We start from the raw sequence: 18,546 nt of genomic DNA, 5'->3' as shown, positions 1-18,546 counted from the left end.
CTTTCCCTCTTAAAGAGTTATTGGGGGATGATCAGTTAATGAAAGTGCTTTGTGCACTTGCCTCGTTCTTCAGTGTACCAACGGGTCAAAGTCTGTAAGACTGGGCTGGATAATATTCCTTCGCTTGAGAAGGGAATGAGCAAACACATAGGATGTGACTCACAAGAGCTCAACCCCAGCGTAAGCAGGTTTCCTGCCGGAGTTCAGCTGGCGATAGCCGAAGTCACTGCCAGCTGGTCCTGCGTCGGGATCAGGGTGCTGTAAGAACGGTGCAAGTAGGGATCGAGAACAGGGCAATGTGGCAGGATGTGTCAGCAGATGTCTCAAAGGAGCGAGGTCCTCCGTGAGGTGACAGTCCTGGCCTCCTGGCAGGACCGGTTTGCTGGGAGCAGAAGGCGAATTAGGGGCAGTAAGAGGAACAGTTCAGGGAGGCACAGGGAGGGCCCCTGCCATGTAACGATGGACTCATGGGGATCCCCAGCGTTACAGCAAAGAGCTGGCAGGCCAAGGCACACATCACGGGGTGAGAGGGAGACAGGGCTGACTGTGCTCAGCTCCAGCCTCTCCGCCCAGGAGTGATGCTCCAGCACTGCTCCAGAGACTCTCCAGACCACCCGGCTGCCACCTCTCATCCTCCTGCCCGGGAGGCTGCAGTGGCTCCTTAAACCACGCTGTCACCCAAACTGTTGGTGGCAGCAGTGACCAGGAAACCTCCCAGGGACTCAGGACGTGGTGTGCGAGCAGCAACGGCCAAGAGGGCTTTGCCGGTGGATCTCCGACATATCTCCCATGCGTGGGGAGACCGGCACGGTGGAAATGCAAAGCCACCGTCCCCCCGTGCTGCCCAGCCGCCGGATGGTTTCTTCTCCAGGCAGCTCCCAACAGTGGCGATACACACTGGTGGCTGCCTGACAGGGAGAAAACGACTTGTAACACGCCACTAGAACGACGAGCAATTTATGGTGGAGATAAAGAGGCAGAGGGAGGAAAAAGGTTTGCTAATGCTAGGAAATCACTCTCCTTCTGCACAGGTCTAACATGAAATTAGGTATAAGATTTGACCACAACTTGGCCGGTTTTAGTGCTTTCCAAACCAGAAAAAGTGATCTGCTGCTCTCGAGAGCACCCTCGGCGCAGCTCTGAGCAGGCTGACCTTAAATGACAGCCCCTTGCATGCCCCTGGATAACGCTGTGATAAGAAACCTTTTCAAGGGTACGAGAAGGGAAACTTTCTCCTGAGCCTGGGAAGCACTGTGAACCCAGCAGGACCAGTTCCTGCATGTTTGCTCTCTGTTGTTATCTGGCAGACTTGCTGACACCAGCTCAGCTGGGGATGATTTTCAAGGCCAGCGGATGCGACCAGCAGGATAAGAGAATAAATTGTGACGTTTCTTACGGCTACCGAACGATCACTGGCGAGTGCAACAACAGGTGAGGGGGCTGTGTCAACACGAGAATGGCTGGACGGGTCCTCCATCTGCAGGACTAAACCCACGTCCACAAAGAGGGTCCATGTGGATGCCTTGTTTAGGGTTTTACACCCCACTGTTGTTTCCTAGATGTGTGGAGGTTTTAATTACAGCCTTGCCTCAAGGGTTCATGGTGCTGTACATGACCTAGCTCTTTGGCCAGAATGCTAATAGCTCTGTGTTGGGGACTGGCCCTCCAGCCCGGGGTCCCTGTCATCAGGCTATATCTGTCTGCTTTCTCCTGGGTTTTGTTTGGCTCTGACCCTTTGCAGGGTCTCAAAGGGCCTCCTGACCCAAACTTGTACTGGACCATGATCTGGCCGTATCCATATCCGTATCTTTTCTATTAAAGATCACTAGTAAGACCATAAAATGAACAGGCATAAGCCTCTGCCCCTTTGCTCTGCCGTTAAGCTTTCCCCTTTGGTTTCCATCCGTGGTCTGAGGTCGGGAGCCCTTCTTCAGGCTGGATGACACAACGAGCCACCAGCAACCGGAGTTCTTGCCTGGGAGAAGCTGAGGGTCATCAGTTATTACTATTGTTCTTATTCAACCTGAGGCTAGCACTTGGCAGCACTAAACCCACAGGGCTGCAGCAGCTCCCCGGCCGTTGTACATCGCTGTGTGGTCCCATTCCGAGGTTCCCGCCTCTCCACATCCATGACTCTTGGCCCTGCCGTGATCCCAACAACACTAATAGTTTGTTGTTCTTCCGTTTGCCCTGACAGGAGAAACCCGTCACTAGGAGCTTCCAACAGAGCCCTGGTCAGATGGCTGCCAGCAGAATATGAGGATGGCGTGTCAGTCCCCCACGGGTGGACGGAAGGGAAGCGTTTCTCCGGATTCCCCTTTCCCCTGGTAATGTTGTAACAGTCATCTGAAAATGCAGCATCAGGGCTTAGGGATTGGCAGTCCTTGGATAGATCACAGGTGTCAAAGTTCACGTCCACCAACTGCCGGGGTGGTGATCAGGAGGAGGAAGTTAAATTCACTAACTTCAGGTTGATTGTATGAGTATCTCTGGGATGGTCTAACGGAAGTGCTTTCTAACTCCCGTGCTTTCAGGAAAAGTAGAGGAAAATTAACCTGATTACTGCAGAAGTGCTGGATAAAGAAAGAATTATGCAAAATGTTCTTTTAAGTTAAGCGCATTTAAGCTGAAGTGCTTCACTCGTCTTTTTTTATCTGTTTTGTGGAAGCTGGTTGTCTCCTGAAAAGCAACATTCCAGAGGATAAAGCGAACAAGTGAATCCCCAGAATAAAAAATACCCAGCTAGAAATTCCGTGGGTGGGGTGCACTGTGGGGGTGCGTGTTGGCTCTTGTGGCACCTGGATGGGTGCGGAGACACCGTGATAGAGTTTCTGGTCACTTGGGCTTGGTGCAACAACAGCACCAGTGAGGAACTCTGCAGTTTTCTGGGTTGTGTGCCTTATCCTCATGCTTTCATCGTCCTTCCTAACTCTACAGCCCAGGGTCAGGGCTTGAGCAGAGCTCTGATCGCTTTTTTCGGAAGCAATACGTGAAGGAAGAACTGGTGGGGGAATTGTGACGGATGGGGAAAGGATAGGAAGGGAAGAGGACTTTGGGAGAGTGTCCTGCTAGAAGGAGTTTACTAAGATAATTTTCAGAAATTCCCCAAGACTAATTTTTTCCACACTTCTAGTTCAAAGCAGTCTTTTAAACTCTTTTGCCTGCCTTTTCCAGGCTTTTCAGTATGGCTCTTGCTTAGCTGCATCCCTATGTCCATCAAGGGATGCTCTTGGCCTAGAGGCTCAGAAACCTGGCTAAAGCCAGAACAACACAGTGCTCAGCCAAGGGGGGACTCAGTGATGCCTCCCAGCTCAGACAGAGATTGGGGTTTTTTTCTGTGCAGTATATGGAGTGCCTTGTGAATTTTTGCTGATGACCCTATGAACCGACGCACCCGTTCGTACCAGTCGCTTCCTAACACACGTGTTCTGCCTTCCTCCCCGGCAGGTTCGAAAAGTATCAAACGAGATTGTCCGCTTCCCCCCTGGGAAGCTCAGGATGGACCAGCAGAGATCACTCATGTTCATGCAGTGGGGCCAGTTTATTGATCACGACCTGGATTTCAGTCCAGACACGCCAGCCAGAGTCACCTTCAGCAGCAAGGTGGACTGTGACACCAGCTGTGCCAAGCAGCCCCCTTGCTTTCCCATCAAGGTACGGCCAGCTGCCTTCTTGCAGGGAAGCGGGGGAGAAGGTATCTACGCTCCAACCAGGAGATGATAGTAGCTCTTACGGTCCTTGGCCGTGGAAGGACATCCTCCCAGAGCAGGCCAAGGGGGACAGACCACTCTCTGTAAGGTGGTGTTGCTGGGACCCAGGGACTGTCCCCAGATGTCAGGCACAGCCACAGCAAGTATTTCCCCTGTTCCCACTAACCCATCTCCCTCACAGTATGGCTTCGCTTTAGCGGTGTGGTGCGAAGGCAACATGGGTGATGCCAGGATTATCGTAGATGTGTCAGAAACAGGAGTTGATGGGTACCAATACCCCAGAAAATCCATGCCCATTTGGTATTTAAATGCTCAGCAGTGCCGAGGGCAAAGGAGTGACTCTCAGTAGTATCTAAGGTATTAGCATGACAGTCACACTGCAGTCTCCGCTCCAGTAAATGCTTAATGATGTACATGTCCACCCTGCGGCCCTGCGCTCCTGCCTTTGAAGATATACTGCAGCTCTGGCTCTCCTACCTACCTGTATTTCCTTTCAGGCAAAACTGTGAAGGAATGGGGCATCACTGAGTAGTTGCCTCCATTTGAGAATGCAGGCAGGGTCGCAAGTTCTGGATGACAACTGTCCACACCACCGACACAGACACTAGACTCCACCACGACATAGGAACTCCTGAGCTTTTGAGATTCTATCTGATATGTGCGTAACTGGGGGAAGAAGTTTAGGTATCCATAGGACTTTATGGGAATTTAGGAATCTCCGGCTTTCATGTGTATTTGGGACTTGGATGGGCCAGTTTGACCCTTCACATCTGGGATTTATGACTGATCTCCATGCTGTCTAGCATGGGGACTGTCTTTGAAATGGCTCCTGCCTGGCTCTTCTTGTGGCTGTAGTATCACAGTACAACGTTTCTGCACCCCTAAACTGGTGATAACTCATTCTTTTCCCTTTCTGCAGATCCCACCCAATGACCCACGAATTAAAAACACAAGAGACTGCCTGCCCTTCTTCCGCTCGGCTCCTGCTTGTACCAGTGGCAGAGCAATTCGGGATCAGATTAATGCCCTCACGTCCTTTCTTGACGGCAGCGTGGTGTACGGCAGTGAGGTGCCCTTGGCCAACAGACTGAGGGATCGGTCCAACCAGCTGGGCTTGCTGGCTGTTAACCAGAATTTCGCTGACAGGGGGAGGGCGTATATGCCCTTTGACAGCATGCGGAAGGACCCCTGTCTTATAGTCAGCAAGGGAGCTAAAATCCCTTGCTTTCTTGCAGGTGAGTTGGGTGTTGGCACCCCAACCCTGAAATCCAGAGTGAGCACTTCCACCAGCTCTGGTTAATTTCTTTAATTGCTTGTGTTTTCTTATTTAAGTAGAAAATGGAGCGTAGCAAAACACCATGAAAGAATGAGGCAGGCTGTGCAGGGCAGGAGAAAGGTCTTCACCATCTCCAAGTCATCTTTCTGACTGTATGCCTGGAGATTTCCCATCTGTGCTCAGCAGCCCCGGTGTCAGGCCCAACGAGCATGTGGGGCTGCTGCAAGTGACCTAGGAACCAGTGCCATACGAGGCTCCTAGATGGAGCCAAGCAAACGCAGCAATAGCAGACTGACCTGAAGGCAATGGCTTGCCGAGACTTGTCATTTGGTGGATGTCTCTATTCCACTGGGATGGGTACCGCTGTGTTGGTGCTGGGATGGGTCTCCCCCATGAAACACTGCCTGTGCTGCTGCGCACCAGTGCATCTGCTGCACATCGGTGCATCTCCTGCACTGTGAGAGGAGCTCGGGTCGCAGCTGGATGGAGAATGAGGCTAGCCACAGCCCAAGGTGACCTTTTAAGATGTGTCCCCACCACTGAGGATGGGGGAGTGCGCTGGCAGCATGTCAGCCAGAACATGCTACATGCTTCAGCCCATTGAGACAGCCTTCTGCTCCATTTATCCTTTGTCACGCTTCTGGTATCTCTCAACCACTTCTTCAAGCCAGACTAACTCCTTTTGTCCTGCTGACAGCCTCCCAGCACCGTGCCTCCGCTCCAGCCAAAACACTGCCCAGCCACCACAACCTTCCCATCTGCTGCCGTTCGCTGTCTTCTCCTGCCACCAGCACAGGGGGCCAAAATAACTGACCTCCTGGAGCCCTGAGCATCACCCCCTTCTCCCTGGCCTCCACCGGTGAGGGTCAGGATGTTGCCACAAGCCTGAGAGACACCAGAGAGGGATATTTCTGATACACCCTGTGAATTAGTCTCTCACTCCCTGATCCTGTTTTTTGTGGTCAGCAGGACCTCCTGACTAACTCCTGCTGGCTCTGGCCACACTGAGCTTCACATGGCACTGCCAGAGAAAGCTTGAGGGCACAACAGATCTCATCTGCTGTGGAGCTGATTTCTATTCCCTTGCTCCCCTACATAGCTGGCCAAAGCTCCTCTGGACAACATCCCCTCGGTCTTTGGATGCCATCAGGACCTGGCGGTGGGACCAGTGGGAGAGCTCTGCTTGGTGCCATCCTCCAGCACCTCAGATCTCTTGGTGTTTCATGTTTCCTTCACCTTCTGGCACGTCTCCGTCCGTCTATGTGTTGCTCTGTGTCTTCAGCGGCTTCCCCAGTTCTGTGCAGGTCTCTCCTCAGTGAGGGCCACGCAGGACCGGTGGCCAGAGGCAGATGCCCAGTGAGAAGCAGAACAGTCCGGCGTATCAGGTGCTTCCCAGGAGGAGTTCCCAGCCCCCAGGACTCTGCAGCTAGGGGCTTCTGGAGCAGTTGCTGTTCCCTAGCTGGGTACATAGCCATCAATGAATTTATAGTGAACAGTTCAGGCTTGCTCGGAAGCTCCTTTGAAAATTCGGTGTCTTATTTGTGATTTTTCCGGTCCCTGAGAACTGGGGAAATTTTACGTGTGGTTGCCTAACAAGGTTCAGCAATTTCCTACTAGGAGCTCCTTTGGGAGCCCTGGGTGGATGCCATCTGCTCAAGGAAACCTCACAGTGCTGCTTTTGTTTCTTCTTCCGCAGTCTCTTACAGACAGCCTTTGACAGTAAATGAAAAGGACTCTGTGCTGAATGCAAGAGAAAATCCCTCTATTTACTATGGGACTAGGGGACTAAATGCGACATATTTACTTTTCTCTGAGTGCCTCTTTGTACTCCCATCACCTGCTTGCTCTTGGGTTTCCTCCCCCAGATGTTTGAAGAAGGATTTAATATTCTACTGTGATGCCATTTGTAATTTATTACTTCAAGTTGTGACTCATTTTGCTCTTACCTTTACTCACCAGAGAGCTGGACTGTGACTGTCACCTTTCTTTGACCGTGGTTTCAGCTGGTATGAAGGATGCCTTCTGACTTTCAGAGTTCCCTTGGCTATCCTGACTTCCCTCTGCCCATTTTCGTTTCTCTCTTGAGCTGTGTCTATCTGCTATGGGACCCTGGAGGACACCTGCTTGTATTCAGCTCCTTAACTTTACTCCCCTAGCCTCTATCTGAAAAAAAACCTTACCCATCTCTGTGCTGCTGAGCACAACCACGGTGGCATCTTGGCTTTTGCTGCTTTTTCACTGGTGCTTTCCAACCCCCTGGGCCCAGACCCTGTTTTTCTTCTCCTCCTGTGTGTTTCTTACCCATCTTCTTCATGATGCAGACATTGAGACATCTAAAAATTTCTTGTGCCTGGTTCCCGATGTGGCATTTCCAGTGGGAAGGAGCCGAGCACACGCAGGTCACTGGCAGTACGAGCCTGCTCACTTGTGATACTCCTAGGTGATTCTCGAGCAAACGAGATGCTGGAGCTGGCGTGCATGCACACGCTCTTTCTGCGGGAGCACAACCGCCTGGCTAGACAGCTGAAGAGGTTAAATCCCCACTGGAATGGAGACAAGCTCTACCAGGAGGCGCGAAAGATCCTGGGTGCCATGATCCAGGTACCAGCTACCATGTTGTCTGTCCTGGCTCTGATGCCTTGTCTTTTTGGGGTGTCCAATGGGTGTAGTATTTTGTAGTGCAAATGACCAAATTCTTTCCACCAGCCCCTTTCATCCAAAGAAAAATCACCTGGAGATACCTGAAATAACAAGTACAGAGGGTACCCCATAATCTTGGATGTCCCTCTACTGTAATTTCCAAATTGCTTGATGGGTTTTTAACTGCCCATTTTTGTTTGAGAAACATGGGAACAGAAAAGTCAGAGGAAGAAGTTTTCTAACCAGTGTTTGGTACAGGATGAGAGTGTTACTGGAGATTTGGATTAAAATTCCTCTGGTTTCACAGCCAACAGAAAAGGCCAGTTTCTATGGGAGAAGAAGACATGGGGTTCCCAAAGGCAGTGCTTAGTCATACCTAATTGGAAACCCGTCTTCTGAGTTGGCTCGACAAACAAACAACAGTAATATCAAAAGGTTTAAGTTGTTAAAACTGTTTAAATATTCCAGTACTGTTGAATAAACGTGCTGGGTAGACCAACGTGGAGAGACTCAATGGTACTGAAAGCGTTGCCTCCCTCATCATGTTTAGATCAGTGGTTTCATCTTGCAGTTTGCAGACAATTAAGGCATTTTCACCTACTGATGAAGAATTTTGTTTTTTTTAAATTTTACTCTGCAGCCTCCTCAATTTATCCCAAAGAAACATGAGACCAGGGTTTCCAACCTCTGCTGCGGGCAGACTAACACAGCTGCCCGTGGGTGGTGATATCCTGTGCCAACGCTGTTGACTTCTCTGTCATCTGAAGCATGTGGGGCGGGAGGGAGGGGGAAATGAAGTTCTACCTGGCTGATGGGAATGGCCTCTACCTAGAGGACAAGGAGGGAATATTTGGGAGAATTTGTCAGGCTTTCATCTTGCTCTGACCTGCCAAGCTGTTGAGACAGGGAGGAGCACGTCTGGGGACGCCTGAGTGCCAAGTCCTCAGCACCGATGGGCAGAGGATCCCAGTGCATGGGCAGAGGTTGAGCGTGGGTCAGGCACAAGCACGTTCCTAGAGCACTTATGTCCATTTTCCATTTTCATGCAAACCTCATCACTGCTAGAGGGTGTGGAGATCCCACCATGGGTGGCTGGAGAAACCAGGAGCCCAGGCAGTGGCCTGCAGTGCCCGTGTCTGTGCCTGGAGTTGCATCACCTCTGGCATAGTACAATGGCCGGGTGCAGAAGAGGCTTTGAACCACGGCCACAGAGCTGAAGAGACAAAAATGTCACTCAGCAGTGCCAGAAAGGATCCTCACTGAACTGCCAGAGCAGCTGGGTGAAGGCGTGATGAGGTGAAAGGAAGGTTGGCCCTGGGCAGTCTCTCTGCTCCACATTCTGTGCTGCCAAAATCTCCTGCATAAATCCCATCAGAGTAGTTCAGTGTGACAGTAGTTTGAGACATGAACAATAACTTTGCTTCCAAAGAAACCGATGGCCAGTAATTAATAATTCACGCTTTCCTTGTTTCCCCCTAGATTATAACCTACAGGGACTACCTGCCTCTTCTGTTGGGAACCAGTTTCCGGAGGTTGATTCCTCACTACCGGGGCTACAATGAGTCTGTGGATCCTCGAATATCCAATGTCTTCACCCTGGCTTTTCGTTTTGCTCATGCTTCAGTTCCTCCAACCGTTGACCGCTTAAATCAAAATTACAAGCCCATGGGTCCCAAAATCCAACTCAGAAACGCCTTCTTCGCTGTCTGGAGGATCATTAAAGAAGGTAAAGCCTTTCTTGCGCCTCTGCAGTGTAAGTTTATTTCATTTAGCATTTTCTGCCCTCTCTGGATGAGCTCCTGCTTCAGCCAAACTTAAAAGCAGTTCGCATTAAATGTGTTAAATGACCTTTGCTACCAGGCTGAGTTTTTCCCAACACAGCCCTTCTCTGCAGACTAATGCAGCTCACTGTGTTATGAAGCATCCAGTCTGATTGCTTAATTGCTGTAGACTCTAATAATGTAATTCAAAGTATTTTCTTTTGGGTTTTTTTTTTTTTAAGTGTAGGAAATTTGTTTCTCTTGTAGTAGAAGCTTATAATTAAATACAAACTGTGTTCTGCTCTCCTGAGCCTCCTACACACACACTTGCCACCCTGCACTGCTCACAAGTCCCCATCTAACCGTTACAGGCGGTATTGACCCCTTTCTCCGGAGCCTGATGGCTAATCAGGCCAAGCTGATGACGCAGCAACAAATGGTCGTGGATGAGCTCCGGGACCGGATGTTTGAGCAGGTTGAAAGGATTGGGTTTGACCTACCCGCGCTAAACATGCAGCGTAGCAGAGATCACGGCCTCCCAGGTAAGTTGGCTGTGGGGGCAGAGCTTCCCAAGAAAAAAAAATGGAAATCAGGCACTCTCATGACTGAATATTGAGAAATAGCTCCAGCCCATGCTTGGAATTATTCTTTCCCAAACCTTTTCATCATTTCTGTACAACCACGGGTGAGTGGATGGGAGGTTGAGCAATGCAGCCAGAGCCTGGCTGGAGCTGGAGGAGACACGTGGAGGCACATGCCAGGAGAACAGGGGGCGCTGACAGACCAGAGTTCAGTAACTATCGCATTTGTATTGTTGTTCAAATGGCAAAATGGGGAAAGTAGTTCAGCAAAAAATTTGCGGGAGTGGAAATAGGGCCCAGAAGTCCTTCATGGATTCTCTCCAAGCAACTGTAGCAGGCCAGCCACACATGACTGGAAGAGCAGATTACAATATGTGAGGAAAACCTTACTGTAATTTCTCTATAAAGACAGTGTTGCAGGAAAAAAAAAAAAAAGAAAAGAAAAAAAGCAGGTCAGAATTCCTCTAGGGCTCTGCAAGATGCAAAAAACCAGTGTAATGGCATTGCAAGATGGTCTTGAGAAATAGATTGTTGACAGAACTTTACCAATGGCTCGTGAGTGCGTTGTTGCCAAACGGTGTTATTAGGCTGATCTAAGCGCCTGGAGCTACCGCGTCAGTAAGGTCCTGGGAGACTCAAGAGGGCTCGCTTTCAAACTGTGGTGAAAAGCATGCAGGATTCATGGCTTTTAAGCCCAGACAGAGGCTTTGCAATACATTCAGGTGCCTGGTCAGGTCGCAGGATTGCTCTGCTTTGCTGCAATGGGACGTGGTGGTTTTTCCATGCTTGATCTAGGAGCGCTGCTGCGCAGAACCTGATCTGCACCACAGAGCCTGAATTTACAGCTTCGACTGCTGATCTGCTGCAGTGGAACTGACGTGTTTCTAGTGTGAATTTGTGTTTTGTCCCAAGCCTTTGGGTGCTGGCAAGATCAAAAGAGATTCCTAATTATTTTTCTGATAGAATCATAGAATGTTTTGGGTTGGAAGGGACCTTAAAGCCCATCTAGTTCCAACCCCCCTGCCATGGGCAGGGACACCTTCCACTAGACCAGGTTGCTCAACGCCTCATCCAGCCTGGCCTTGGACACTTCCAGGGATGGGGCATCCACAGCTTCTCTGGGCAACCTGTCCCAGTGCCTCACCACCCCTTCTGGGAAGAATTTCTTCCTGATATCCAATCTACACCTCCCCACTTTCAATTTAAACCCATTACCCCTTGTCCTATCACTACAGGCCCTAAACCTGATAAAGTAGGTTCTCAGACTCCGTGAATTGTTTGATAGTGGTGTCATTCAGGCACTATATACTGTTTTTTGCTGAATTCTCAGTTTTTTAGACATCCTTCTCACAGCAGAGCTGTGTGCTGCAGCATCATCTCACCTCTGCACCTAACAGTTTACTGAGCTGGCAGGTAGGAGGACTCATTAGTGCTCCATAGACTTTTCCTCTAATTAAGCGGTCATTTGACAAGACACGGAGTCATAAACTGCCCTTTGTTGGGTACGTGCCCTGTACACCAAGATACAGAATTATGCACCAGTTGTGGCTCAGTGGATTTTCAGCTGTTTTCAGTACAGAAAAATTAGCCGAGCTGTCAAAGTCCGGTGGCCCTCTCCCAGCTGAAGTAACCTGGGCTACGCAGAGCCCTCTTTGCAGTGTGGGGTGGCTTGTCCCTGTGGCTAGAAGGGGACACAAGTGAGACCAGCAGGAGGGAAGTACTTGGCCACTTGAAATGCCCTGAGGCCGCTCCCCTGGCTCTCTGCGGCTTCAGCAGCGCGTGGGTCTCCTGTAGTTCCTCGGTCACATCATCAGAGGTTGTTTCAGACACACAGGCACCTGCATTGATGCTGAGAGGAACAGAAAAAGGGGGCTGGAAGGTGGGGGAGCAACTCCCACCAACAGAGATCACTTTTGCAGACACGGCCCTTCCGCAAACAGCACTGAAATGCCAGGCAGGATGAACAGGCCTCGGAGGAGTGAAAAGTCAATGGCATTAATGGAAATACAGGGAAAAAAAATGTTTTCAACATATTGGGACCTTACCTGTGTCCTGTCTTCCAGAAAGAGAGGAAAAAATCTTTCCAGGAGAGGGAAACACCTTACTGATCCGTCTGCTCTGATACCCAACTACTTGCAGGTTATAACTCCTGGAGACGATTCTGTGGGCTCTCACAACCCTCCGGATTGCAGACACTTGGCCAAGTGTTGAGGAATCATGGTCTGGCAAAGAAGTTCATGCGGTTGTATGGGACACCAAAGAACATTGATATTTGGATCGGGGCACTTGCAGAGCCCTTTGTGAATGGAGGCAGAGTTGGGCCTCTCATGGCTTGTCTCATCGGCACCCAGTTCAGGAACATTCGTGATGGGGACAGGTAAGAGAGGAGCTGGGTATTCAAACCCCAAAACATAGGGAGACTGGAGTTCATGCAGATTTGGAAACTATTCCAATGGTTTGTTGCTTTTTTTCATTGCTCCTCCAAATGTTTCTTTCCCTTTCTGGTGATGTTCTTATTCCCCCTCTAGATGATGGTTGAGATCCTAGGCTAAGATCCCTTTCCCAGCCAAGCGTTTTCCCTCTCAGCCCATTCACTGCCAATCACTACTTGTGCAAATTGGATTGCCCTTCCCCATGCTGAGAGTTCACACCCAGTGGGAATGTCTGAGCTCTTTTCCTCCTACAGATAAGGGGTTTCAAGGAGGCCTGTGTTACTGCGTGTTCAAACAGCAGCTCAGTCCAGCAAAGGAAAATGTATAAATACCTTAAGAAGAAACAGAGGTACAGCTCTAAAGGTGGAAAAATCAGGATCTGGATGGATTCAACAATTAGAAAAAAAACTGTCAGGTTTAATCAGCCCAAATGGCTCACACTGACAGTAGATGTTCAGCATCTCTTGATGTGGTGGCTTATGCTTTGGGGAGTTTTGATAGAATCAGAGAATGGTTTGGGTTGGGAGGGACCTTAAAGCCCACCTAGTTCCGACCCCCCTGCCATGGGCAGGGACACCTTCCACTAGACCAGGTTGCTCCAAGCCTCATCCAGCCTGGCCTTGGACACTTCCAGGGATGGGGCATCCACAGAAAGATTTGCAAAGAGCTCAAAACCCAGTTCTGGGAGCGTAAAGGCCAACAGTCCACTGCACATCTAGAAATCCCGTTCTTACGGTAGGATACAAGAACCCATTTTTTTTAAAGAGTGTAATTATAGGGCTGGTTGCAGCATGGCAATCGTGTGGATGTAACCACGGTCTGCGTACAGGATGTGCAGACTTCCCTCTTTGGAAGAGGGTGCCTGTGCCTCATCTGAGGGAGCACAGGGCAAGGCTTTAATTCAATTGGACCTTTATTATATGTCTATAGCAGAATGGTATTATTGCTGTTAATAATTAGTAGTTAATACTGTTGCAGGAGTCTTGAATGTGAAGAAGCCAGAAGGCAGAAATCTGTTGTGTCGTCTTCTGTCTCCTTCAGGTTTTGGTGGGAGAACAGAGGGGTTTTCACCCCCCAGCAGCGCTCTTCACTAGCCAAAATCTCCTTGTCACGAATAATATGTGACAACACACACATCTCTAAAGTACCAAGACATATCTTCCGGGCTAACAGATACCCTTGTGGCTTTGTGAGCTGCAGCCAGATCCCAAAGCTGGACCTGAGAGCCTGGAAGTCAAAGAGGATTGAGGAAGTTACAGAGCAAGGTATGAGCTTCAAACAGCAGACAGATCTTGCCTGCAAACATGGGAGATAACCAGACCCCGAGGCTCTAAAACACAGGTTTGAACATGTGTGCCAGGTATGAATCTAGCACATGTTTAGATACCCCATTCCATCAGCTCCACTGTCAGTAGTTCCTCCAGCACGTGGATTTTCCAACATCAGCACTGCAAGACCAAGCTAAGCGCGCTACTCTGGGGCTTTTCCCATTAACAGACCTTTCAGCTTAGCGCTTTGCTGTCGATGCCCGTGCTTTTCTGCCTGGGGAGTGACGCCCGAATCAGCAAGGCTGGTCGTTCTGTCTGGGCGGTTGGTCTGTCTTTTCTCTGAGCAGGCTGCCAGCACATGCTGGTCAGTCCAAAAGCAGCTCTGCCCTTGTAAAGAGATTCCTACTTTATGGAAGAGACTGTGGTGGTTGCTTTCAGCTGGGAAAGTTTTTGCCTACGTTTACAGTATTTCCCTGAGTTGCCTTCAGCATTTATAAAATTCTTGGTTTAATGCTTTTCTTCCAAAATGCTCTCCGAAATCCCTGGGAAGAAGGTGTAGGAAAGAGGGTCTCTCCCCTGGGAAAGGCAGTATGCTTCAGTACCTTAGGGCCATGCCTTTTCCTAGCGAAGCATCATCTTTCCTTTGCTGACAGACAGGCCCTGCCATGCTCTCATGACGGTACCCAGGCTGTGAGAAGGAGCAAATTTTTGCAGCTAAGAGCAATCATTAAGAGCTCAGAAAACTCCATCTGCAGTCAGCTCCCACTTCCCATGAGGATGGTTCATCCTATTCTCTGCAGGGCTGGGGGATTATCAGCTTGAAAGTACAGCAGTGCCCAACTATAAATGCCATCTTCATGGTGCCAGAAAAAGTGAGACCTCAGAAAAAGTGAGATCCTCTAGTTGGGAAGGGATTCCCAGAGGTCTTTAGAGCAACCAGGACTAATATCAGAGTTATCTATCCCTCTCTTCCAGCTTAGCCTGTGGGAATAAATCACACAAGATAACAGGGAGCTATGGCATGTTCTTTTCTCTTTTGTTAACACATTGCTTTTTATATCCTGTAGAAGAAGCATCTGATGGCTTTTAATGCTGAACATTGAGGATTCCACAGAAGTCTGGACTTGAGAAGCTGCTGAGATTGTTTTCTTTTTTTTTTTTTACTGAATGTATGCTTTTACTACCTGAAATGTTTGGACATGATTCCTGCCATTTGCTCAATTCAGTTTGCACGAAGCCTTTTCAGTGAGATGGAGCCCAGCGATAAAAGAACTTCATGAAAAGATGTCCCAGGTCTGTGCAGAGCACTCAGTATCACAGAGCAAAGTGAGTTATCTGGAGGCTGACTCCCAGTCAAACCAACTGAGGCAGTTTTCCATACACTGTGCGTCCGTAAGCTTTGCTGTTTCAAAACATGGTTTGGACCCTCCTTTCAAAGTTTCCAACCTGCACAGAAAGAGAGTGGGGTCTTGGAATGACAGCTTATTCCTGATGACTGATTTTTTCTGCTTAAAAAAAAATACATACGTCAGTTTCCAGAGAAAATCTACAGATTTCACGGTGCCTTTGAGTGAAGCAGCAACAGCTGTCATGCACCCCAAACAGACATGTTTAAAATGCCCTGTTTCAGGTTTTGCTAGAATATGGAATGAAGAAAACGTCCACATGGAAGAAAGCTCTTCTGTCATCATACTTTGCCCCTAATCCAGAATGCCTGAGGCATCATCCAGTGTGATGGAAAACTGTGACAAGTTATCCCTGCAGCCTGGCTCTTCCCCCTGGGCTGTGGAGGTGATGGGATGTGTCCTGGAAAAGATAAGAACAGTCTTAAAGCACAAGAAAGCAAGAGCTAATCTAGTCTTACTCCAAGTCTGTCCCCTCAGGTTCTTTTCTTGAAAGGGATCAAACCCGCTTTTTCCTTCCTCTGTAGTTTGCTGTGTTACTGCTATCAGTCAATAAATTGCAATTTTGAGCTGAGGTCAAAGCATTCCTTGCACTTTGTGAAAGGTGCAGTAGCCACAGGTGAGTGGAGGTTGGTGATGGATTTTGTATGGGGATATTGGACAAAGTAGAATCAAGAACGTGTGTGTTTGCAATGAAAGAAGCTGTGGGATGGGAAGAGTCCCCGTGAGATCCTCGGAGAAAAAGAACAGGCATAGATACTGACTTCTGTCAGCACTTGGCCCGGGGGGCGGGGTGGTGCTGGGGCTGCGTAATGCCCTGGGCGTGTAGGCTGATAAACCTAAGCCTGGACACGTTCTGAAGGCAGAAAGCATGCAAGCTTGCCCTAGGAGTGGGTTGAAGCCCACCTATTCCTGGGTAAGTTCCTGGTGCTGAGAGCATCAAGGGAGCCAATAGATGAGATGGGTGTGAGATGCCTGACTACACGGGGATGTGTGTCTCAGTCCCTCTGGCTTTAGTTTTCTAGTATTAGTTGTCTAACTCCATGGCTGCATCTCCAGTGTCTCTTCAGCCCCTTGGTGGCAGAGGAGGTCTCATTCCTTTTGACTTCAGCAATTACCTTAAAGAGGAGGAAATAATAGGATCAAAACTACTCATGATCTTTCTGTGTGCGCTCAGCACAAATGACCTGCTTTTTTTTTCCAATTTTAGCGGAGCACAAGGCTGAAATTTGGAAAATTTAATCAAGCTTATCAACTTGATCAAATTTCCTAATAATCTCATGGAAATGCATGTACGGCAGGATGGGGACTGTTGCAATAGGACTGCCGGAGCATGCCTGCCCTGGCCGGTGGAGCCACTGAGGTGGGGAATGCAGCCTGCGGGAGCCAGGACGGGATTGTTTGCCTTGCTCAGCCTCTGCTGCTGACTTCAGAAACGCAGCTCTCCCTCCCTCCCAGCTCTGCTGGGGCCTCTCTCATTCACCTTCTTTCCCAACTGCAGCCTCCCAGCCAGTTTCACCTCTGGGGATGGATGTCCATCCTGCTCAGGACCTTCTCCCCGCGATGACTGCACCTCACTTGAGTGGAGATCTACCAGAGTCGTCCGTGGGCTGGAGCACGTGATGTACAAAGAAAGGCTGAGGGAGCTGGGTTTACTCAGTCTGGAGAAGGGGAGAGGGGGGTGATTAGGAAGTCTTGGACGGGTAGTAGGAACTGCGTGCACTAGGCGAGTTCCCTTTAGTTCTCTCCACCTTTTGAAGACTGGGTGGCTGATGTGGTCCTTGGCACCGAGCAGTCCCAACGTTTTGTCCTTTGATAGCTTGTTCCGGTTTGTTCCACTGGAGCTATTTGTGCCAGCAGTTTCCAGTGGGAATTGCTCCCATTTCAGAATCCAGTCCTCTTATTTCATCCTGAAATCATTGCTTTCACATGTAATCATCATAGGATCATGGAATGGTTTGGGTTGGAAGGGACGTTAAAGATCATCCAGCCCCCCCCCTGGCCACAGGCGGGGTCACCTTCCACTAGACCAGGTTGCTCCAAGCCTCATCCAGCCTGGCCTTGGACACTTCCAGGGATGGGGCATCCACAGCTTCTCTGGGCAACCTGTCCCAGTGCCTCCCCACCCTCTCTGGGAAGAATTCTTCCTGATATTCAATCTAAACCTCCCCACTTTCAATTTAAACCTGTTACCCCTTGTCTTGTCACTCCCTGCCCTTGCAAAAAGTCGCCCTCAGCTTTCTTGTAGCCCTCCCAGGTACTGGAAGGGGCTATAAGGTCTCCCCGGAGCCTTCTCTTCTCCAGGCTGAACACCCCAAACTTTCCCAGACAGACAAGAGTGTTTTCTCCTGAGCCTTCATTTTCTTTCTGTGAATGAGACAATTTTCTCAGTCCTTTCCCATTAGATTAGATCACTTTGCCTGCATCCACCTCTCTCTTCTGGCTTAGCAGTGTTGGTGAGTAGGAGAGTCATTGAAGCTGCATGATGAAAGCCCACGATGTGAGCAAGACCCTCCTCTCCCTACCTAAGACTCGCTTAAATTGGATCAGGCTCTGAAAAGGGTGCAAAGACCCAAGGGCAAAAGGGAGTCAACTGGGCATGGATACGTTAAGTCTGGAAACTGGGAGCTTCATTAGAGCTGTAGATTCTGAAAACACCTTGCAGCTTAGGCAAGACCTGACTGCTTTTGAAATGGAAGCATAATGGATGTAGGTGCTAGGGATCCATGCAGATATTAAGAAGGTTAATAGGCATTAGGAAAGTAACTTTGCTGGATCAGACCTTGGATAAGCACAGAGCAGCCATGGCTAGTCTCTGTGAAGCAGCTCCAGAAGGGAACTAGTCTCTGCAGAGCCAGTGCAGAGGGGTCACAGTGCCTGGGTCCAATGTGGGCACATGAGGTGCTTGTCTTTTCCACGTGCTGCTGCAAGGACAGAGGCTGTGGCTGAAGTTCTTTGCTTTGGCTGCCTCTCCTGTGGTTGCAGGGAAGCCTTGGGAGAGCTGAGCAGCAAAGCCAGCAGTTCCTTCTCTCCAGTTTTCCCATGAAAGACAGATGTTTCTCTGGTTAAGCCAAAGCGAGTGCGGCCAATGCCTTTCTTTATTATCACGCCTTACCCCAGTTCCTTCATGAAATATTGCTGACCCTTGTCAGTTTGAATGTTCTTGGAGGGTTGATCATGTTCTTTCAGTGGCAGGTGACAGTCATGGTGGTTTTATGGGTCCTTGGACCTCCCCATTCCTGTTTGAGACCCTGCAGCTTTCAGCCCTGGCTGGAATTTAATATTGTTATTAAATTGATGGTATTCTCAGTGAGAGCTGCTTGAGCAAGGCCAGTCACGCAGATGATGAAACATGAAACTTTTGGTTTTTCAGCCTAGTCATTGTACTTGTTGCAAAGATCCTTTTCAGGCAGTGGTGTTAGGAGATGAAATGCAGCTGGAGCGCTCCCAGGTGATCCTTGTGTTTTCCTGGCTTC

General features: G+C 49.4%; 1 protein-coding gene across 1 annotated transcript in view; it reads left to right on the top strand.

Annotated features, from left to right (window-relative positions):
• LOC104506249 (myeloperoxidase-like) overlaps positions 1–13,714 on the top strand; it is a 16,638-nt gene extending 2,924 nt beyond the window's left edge. The window contains exons 4-12 of the mRNA XM_010147138.1: positions 1,308–1,431; positions 2,198–2,327; positions 3,448–3,654; positions 4,630–4,945; positions 7,427–7,587; positions 9,106–9,352; positions 9,758–9,928; positions 12,107–12,344; positions 13,441–13,714. Of these exons, the coding sequence (XP_010145440.1) occupies positions 1,308–1,431; positions 2,198–2,327; positions 3,448–3,654; positions 4,630–4,945; positions 7,427–7,587; positions 9,106–9,352; positions 9,758–9,928; positions 12,107–12,344; positions 13,441–13,714 (1,868 nt within the window). The remainder of the gene's footprint in view (positions 1–1,307; positions 1,432–2,197; positions 2,328–3,447; positions 3,655–4,629; positions 4,946–7,426; positions 7,588–9,105; positions 9,353–9,757; positions 9,929–12,106; positions 12,345–13,440) is intronic.
• The last annotated feature ends 4,832 nt before the right edge of the window (positions 13,715–18,546 follow it).

Source organism: Eurypyga helias, unplaced genomic scaffold (assembly GCF_000690775.1).
Source record: "Eurypyga helias isolate BGI_N326 unplaced genomic scaffold, ASM69077v1 scaffold7952, whole genome shotgun sequence".
NCBI classification, from domain to species: domain Eukaryota; kingdom Metazoa; phylum Chordata; class Aves; order Eurypygiformes; family Eurypygidae; genus Eurypyga; species Eurypyga helias.
This window is presented reverse-complemented; position numbering and strand designations above follow the sequence as displayed.